The sequence below is a fragment of the Dendroctonus ponderosae genome, unplaced genomic scaffold (assembly GCF_020466585.1).
Source record: "Dendroctonus ponderosae isolate FM_Combo_2020 unplaced genomic scaffold, Dpon_F_20191213v2 Dpon_F_20191213_1, whole genome shotgun sequence".
Taxonomy (NCBI): domain Eukaryota; kingdom Metazoa; phylum Arthropoda; class Insecta; order Coleoptera; family Curculionidae; genus Dendroctonus; species Dendroctonus ponderosae.
In genome coordinates this window covers 19,125,931-19,133,072 of record NW_026017110.1, presented here as the reverse complement: position 1 = coordinate 19,133,072, position 7,142 = coordinate 19,125,931, and the positions used below count along the sequence as shown (strand labels likewise).

The 7,142-nt window shown below is 32.6% G+C and overlaps 1 protein-coding gene across 2 annotated transcripts in view; it reads left to right on the top strand.

Moving 5' to 3' along the window:
• LOC109535692 overlaps positions 1 to 7,142 on the top strand; it is a 133,231-nt gene that overhangs the window by 120,557 nt on the left and 5,532 nt on the right. For both annotated transcript variants that reach the window (XM_048670703.1, XM_048670702.1), the window contains 8 exons: positions 1,619 to 1,792; positions 1,888 to 2,126; positions 2,803 to 2,975; positions 3,044 to 3,176; positions 3,375 to 3,522; positions 4,036 to 4,195; positions 6,014 to 6,301; positions 6,505 to 6,645. In XM_048670703.1, coding sequence (XP_048526660.1) covers positions 1,619 to 1,792; positions 1,888 to 2,126; positions 2,803 to 2,975; positions 3,044 to 3,176; positions 3,375 to 3,522; positions 4,036 to 4,195; positions 6,014 to 6,301; positions 6,505 to 6,645 — 1,456 coding nt within the window. The remainder of the gene's footprint in view (positions 1 to 1,618; positions 1,793 to 1,887; positions 2,127 to 2,802; positions 2,976 to 3,043; positions 3,177 to 3,374; positions 3,523 to 4,035; positions 4,196 to 6,013; positions 6,302 to 6,504; positions 6,646 to 7,142) is intronic.

Here is a 7,142-nt window from a genome sequence, read left to right as displayed (position 1 = left end):
AACGTCAAGAAGAAATTCTACCGAACGACGGCCTAAAAACCCGAAAAACCCACTTGTTTCAAGGAATGGCCTCGAAAGTCTATCTCTTTTGATATTAATATTATTGCTTTATTTAAATATTATCCAACTATTATGCGAAGAAAAGAGTACGATAAAGATCGGAAAACAGAAGAAACGAACTCTACAAGCACCAAATTCACATTATCAAGCTGACTCGCACCGATACCAACTTTAAATTATTTCATTTATTATTCACGTCAATTCTTTGAAAGCAGATTATATTTTTGCACAGTATGATTAGGCTCTAGCTCTACGTCAATGAGATTTATTTTTCTCTTTGTACGTAGGAAAATTATCTTTTAGGGCTTCCCTTAGGAAACATTACCGTGCTCGAATAATCTACAGAGGGATTTTGTATTTAAGCCATGTTGCTCAGAGAATAGTAAATACTGTAACTGACCAATTGAATGAGATTTTATGCCAACTGTTGCCGAGATACTTATTTGAGAACAGCAAAGGGCGAAAAACTAACTAACAAAAGCATCTAATATTCTATAAAATATGTTAGTGATGATTTATTGTTTAATTTAGTTCAATCGAAGATCAAACCTAGTGCTTGGACGACTTAGCATCGATTATAATAAAAGTTGTTAACACGCAACGTTACTTTGTATGCAGACCATGCCTTTGCTGATTATTTTAAAATATAAAATAAATAGGAATATTTTAGTGGAATCGTTTAAAAACTCCAAAAACTTTCTATTTTGCTTAATGGTTCGTCCCAACGAGCGCAAATGACCTAAGATAAACTAAGAAAAATTACTTTTTGATTGAACAAAAAGACCTGTAATATGATTTTCAATATAAACGGAAACCACTTTACCATCCTATTCAACTAAATAATAGCATTAGTATCAACTGGTAATACTGAAATATTTATTGCTTTCGGCTCGAATGACGTGAAACCCTCTTTATACGGCAATATTAATGAAGGTGCTAGTTTTCTTGAGGTAATACGCGACTTGTATATGTGGTGTCATATGTTCAATTAAAGGACGTTTCAACTTCAAATATGGTGGAAACTTTAATAATAAATGCGCATAAATATGGTATCAAGAGTTACATACATAACTACGCATCGCATGTATTTGTTATGCATTAATTATGGTTTTGTTTTATTAGGACTAACCGGAAAAATTATTTCACTTATTGTCCCTATATAAAGTAGTATAAGAAAGCCCATATTGTTTTTACCTTTTTTCTGGATAGGGAAAATGACGAAAATATTGTTGCAGGCTAATAATATCGTCGCAACATAATAAATAATTCTGCTTTGGAACTGAATATATTTGAATGTAAAGAAAGGTGGCGGAGTATTTACGCCTTTGCACAAGCTGAAATAAAATAATTTGAAAATTAAAGCGCAACTATAATTATGATTAACTTCATTGTTTTTCGATTTTTGTATTAATACTAATAATAAGTTTTTGCACCGTTTCATGCGAAATATGTTTATAATTTCTAAAACGCTGATGCTTTTAGTGTATTTGCAACTTAAAGAATGAATACTTCCTGCATTGATCAGTATAAGACGTTCTAGTATATTTGTTCATCACAGATTGAACGACAAATAACACTATCCAGTACCGAAAAAAACTTCAAAATACCAATTTTGAACGATCTCAAGAAGAGAAGCAAAGGAGCGGTAATAGCGCCAGACGCACCTCCGAAACGACTTACCGCCTGGACACGCCAAGAACCAATGCAGCCCCATTCGATTTATCCTGATCAGGTAATAGGTGTATTCGTTTTTTTGGAAAAATCGTATTTCATTTTAATGAATCCTCTACGCGTGAAGACGATGTAACAATAGCAGTAATTTTTAAGACACATGCAATTCAACCGCAAACAATTCAACAAACACCTGATCCAATAATTTATCGAGCGTCGTATATTCCGGAAGTAGAATTGTATGGAAATCATACTGCTGCGAGAGAAACTCAAAAGTCAATTCAACAAACCAATGAATATCAATTGCCGGAGCAGCCACATCAGCCTTTGTATCAAACACCTCAAAAACGAGATGGAACGGAACAAGAGGAAAAGTTAACTCCAAAAAACTCGAGGTATGATTCTATTGTCTGTCGTTTTGAAACTAAATATTTACGAACCCGAAATGTTTTAATCAAAAATGCTCAATGTTAACAATAAATATTTCTCATTTTGACGCGAAGATTTAATACGATATTAATTACAAAATGGAAAGTCCATAAATATCGTTCCTAGAACTTCTGTGTGTCAATTATGTTCACCTTACTATTAAGTCTTATCTCCGAATTCGAGATTTTACCACTGGGGTATCAAACACATCACGAAGCCTCTAAAATCAAGGAAGCTTTGAGCAACAATTCGTAAAAAATTCACTTTAAAAATTGGACAGTTTATCACAAAATTTTATTGAATAAACTTTCTTTGTAATTGTACGTTTTTTGTAAAAATGCGAAACGGTTCAATTACCGATGTAAAACTTTGAACTGTTATATATATAATTACACACTGTAAAATATAACTCTCTTCAATAACGTCTCCAATTTTGGGATTTTCAGGTTCTTTTCCTAGCAGTAAAACACATATCCAAATTCGTTTAATATATTTTAAAATATAGTTAAACTCCTCTATCAAACCCCCATAAAATTCAGCTGACTCGCAAACTAACCGTATAAAACTTCTAAATATTCAAAATAATTTAAGCGTTGAATCTATTTGTATTTAAATCATGCGGACAAAGTTGACGATTTTTAGAGGGGTAACAAAAACGTACCACACATTAAAGGACATTATTTCCGGAAAATTTCGCGGAAAGGACGTGGATAAACAGGACAATGCCGGTTTAAACAATACTCCAGAAATAATGAAGAAACCCCTGGACAATGTCGTGCTTGAAATGGACCCAACTCGACTGGGTGCTGGACAAGGTATTTGTAGTAAAATCGGTTTTGGGAAAAATGAACTCTCGAAAATACTCAAAATTGTTGAATTTTAGCTTATCCGACCGCATCCGAGCCACATCAATATAATCAGCATGTTGTTCAACAAAATATTGTACAGCCATCGCATCAGTACTACACTCAACAGCTGCGAAATCAGCAGCAATATTCTCATTTAATTCAACCCAGGTGAGAAACTTTTGGCTTAAAAAGTTTCGGTTTTTAAACATTTTCAAAAAATTACTATTTTCTAAGGTTCGTTTTTTGAGTTTAACGTTAAACTTTGATGGTTCATGCCTTCTATAATTATATTAACTGAGCTGCATGTACATAAATCGCAACACTTTTATATCGGGTGTTGTGTAAAAAATAGCATTGATTTTGCAGAACGCAGGATGCATTCAAACATAGGCCTGATGATCAAATGCAATATCAAGCTTATGGAAATAAAGCTTTCCTTGGCTCTCCCGTTCAAGCAGGCCACCAGTTCCAAAAACCTGCGGATGGTTTCCAAACTCCAGAGAACGAAGCGCAGGTATGTAAATTGTACTGGTTTCGAATGAACGTAATAATAAAAAAAAACCATAAATATTGGAGGTTTGAAAATTATGAGTTTTTCGAGCTTTCTCGTTTTCGGGATAAAGAATTTCTTCGAGTGACTTGCATTTTCACATCCTTGATTAGAAAGGTATTAATTTCCTCGACAGCATAAAAACCCAAAAATCTCACCATTTTCAAAAAATTGCCGTGAAAGCTTAACTATTTTGGTCATAGAGAAGTTTGTTCAAAAGTCTTATAGATTTATTATAATCAGATTATAAAACTAGGAAAAGACATGGATAATCTCAGATTTTTTCTAATTTTAACTAACGAACCCAAACTCTTAACAGAATCTTCATACGTTGTTGTATATAATATAATGTTTTATTGCTTATTGTGTCTTGTTTGAATGTGGTTAATATCATTTGACTGTCTATAATTTTATCTGGCGGATATACAGATTGGTTAATTTTCTTTAGAAAAACTAATTAAATATATTCGCAAATAGATAAAGGCAGATTTTCAAAATCATGCTGCTGCAGCTGCAGCTTTCGAACGAAGAAGTGCCCAGCAGATCGAAAGGGATCATTTAAAGCAAATTAACTTGGAGACAAGGCGTACCCTTTCACATCCCCATTTACTATTAGATGGAGAAGGGCATGATGCAAGTAAGTAGGCAACGCGTCTTGAAAAAAGTAGTACACAGTTTTTCGCCTATTATTAGAGTTTGTCATAGTTTAGTTTCTGCTCCTTTATTTCTCATGTGATCCGTTATTCCACTGTGTGAATCTTATTTGGAATTATATCTTCTTTAATATGTGAACAGTACTATTCGAAAATTCCAATTTTTTCAACTTGCCAAAGAAAAGACGCGGATTATTGGCATGAAAATAAGCAATTTTACGAGCACTCAAATTATAAATAGGTAATAAAGGTGGTTTTTTATAACCGCCATATTTTTTCTGTCCACTTCTTTTTAATTCAAAGTTAATAGTCGGAAATAATGGACGTTCTGAGTGAAAAAAATACTTTTGCAAACGAAATCGACAAATTTATACGAACGTTTCTGTGATTTCAATCTTAAATAATCTAGGCGCTGTAGATAAAATTATCTGAACATTTTGGTTTGAAACGCATAAATCTTAATTTAATTGCTTTAAATAAAATAATCAGTTGGAAGGTAGGACCAAATCAGGTTGCTTTGTACAACCAATAGCGACCGTTCTCTCTTATTTTTTTTTGTTTTTGAATCTGTTTAAATCTTATTTTTCACAGCAACAAAAATGTAAAATGGTTTTTCGCTCCGTATCATGTCAAAAATGTAAATAAATAAATAAAAAAGAAAGAAGAAAATATGGAATTTTCGTTTTATTTTTTGTAGCTTTCCGCATAAATGCTTCTACTTTTTTGGTCGACTAATTAGAACTAATCGACTGGTTCACTATGAACCAACTATAATTCGAAATCATTAAAGTTTTTGCTTATTGGAGGGTTTGCTTTTACTGATTATCATACATTGTTCATTTTAGATGGAAACAACCTGTTTGTACAGACATTTTAAATGACTGAAAGAATTTAAAAAAAAACAAATTGAAAAACGTGGTTCAAGCAAAAAGGAAGATTATTACGTTTAGCCTTTTACTGAAGAATACAGGACTAACGAGAAAATTGATTCGGATACAGTCCGATACATTGATTGACTGTAATTTGAAAACTAACTAAAAACTTATTACAAATTCTATAGAAAGTAGTTTGCAGCACAAAATCTGATCAATTTCATATCTAAGCCAAAAGACCTAGTTTATCACAAGAGAAAATCGATGTCCTAGATTTAGCAAAGCCAGAGACGCTTTTACGGACAAGGGAGAGTCCTCACTGTTTTTATCAAATCATTTGATAGCTGGGGCTTCCTTAATGAATGATACTTTTTCAAATACCCATTTGAGGCGTTTTAGGCAGTTTTCTCATAATTCGTTAACTTTTTTCGGATCTGCAAAATTGCACAAATTGGTACACATTTGTACAGTTGTAGGAATTATTCAACATTTTTTGTGTTGCATTTTCTCATGTAGGTCGAAATTATGTCATATTATTTTTTTAAGGCTGGCGCCAATGTTAATTACAGATATAACGAGTTGTATAGCTATTTTACACACGCCAACGTAGTATGTATTAGAATTGGTTTGAATTTCATTATTACTCTTGGGCGTAAAATGACCTCCAATTAATTCGCATTAAATAGTATTTCATTCAGCGACTTTTACAATGTTACTTCATCAAATTTGATTTTGGTTTTGAAGATTTTTTTAAACGGAATGTCAAAGCTGGTTAAAAAATTAAGGAAGTGATCAAAGCAATAAAAAAATTCCAAATTTGATGGTTTGATGTCGAAATAAATTTGTGTAGGTCGTTTAGCAAATACCTGAGTTCAATAACCATCAATCTTCAGGTGGAATTTTTTCGTATCATGTAAAATATTTATTTAGATAATGGAAGTCATCAAAAGCCAGTCAACGCTCGTCGCGGTTCTCTAGGCAACATTTTAGACCCCAATATGATGCTACCAAATCATCATAACTCTTCAAGTCAGGACCATGGAAAAGAAAGTGACGATGGCGGTTTTCTGAATCGAAATGGACCAAAAGTTAAATACGCCAATCAACCAATAGAGCAAAAAGGTTTCAATGTTCAAGGCGCTGTTCACGAAATCAATAAAGGCAGAGTAATTGAATCGGCACAAGTCGAATTAAAAAGGAGAGCGGAAAATGATGGGGGTAAGCATTTAAATAAATGCATTTAAGTCAATTTCGAATTAATTTCACTTCGTTTTGAACAGGAAACAATGTAGATTACTCAAAGTTGCAGTTGCAATCAATGCAATAATGTAAAAACATTGAGAACGGTTGAGAGTTGGGCGTTTAATTTAAATGGAATATAAATTACATCCTTTAAATGTTACTCAATATTTATTTGCCAGGTGAAAAGGAACGCGGATCTTCCAATATAGACTCTGGCAGAGGAAGTGCTGCTTATAGCAGTGGAAGACGCCCTCCATTAGACGATGTTACGGATACTGCCCGAACATCACCAAGGGATTATGAAGAAGTTAACGAACAAGGTAAGCTTCCACTCAGCTAAGTTCAAACTATGAAAATACTGTTTCAAAATTCAATTTTTTACTTTAACTAGCGAAAGCGATGCATAATTCAACAGTAAACACGTAACAAAAAACAGCGACTTAAAGTAGTAGATCTATTTTTCTTGTCTTTGACTGTTGTATTTCGGGGGTCATTTAAATTTTTTTCTAAAATGTTAGTAAATTTAAAGATTTATTTTTGGGAAATGCTGAAATTGAAAAATATTTGATTTTATAAATCAAATCCAATTTTTTAAATTCAAGCAACACCGACAATATGGAATCATGTTAAATAACATCAAAAGGTCAGCAAAAACTACCTTCATAAATGCTGTTTATTCTTTGTCTATTCTAAGTCTTTGGTCAACAGCCCATATAGCACATAAATATTACAGTAATATTTTTTTGCAATATTTAATATAGGTTGAAGCGACAGATTCTTGAATATTATAACAATATTTCTTATAAATATTTCTTTG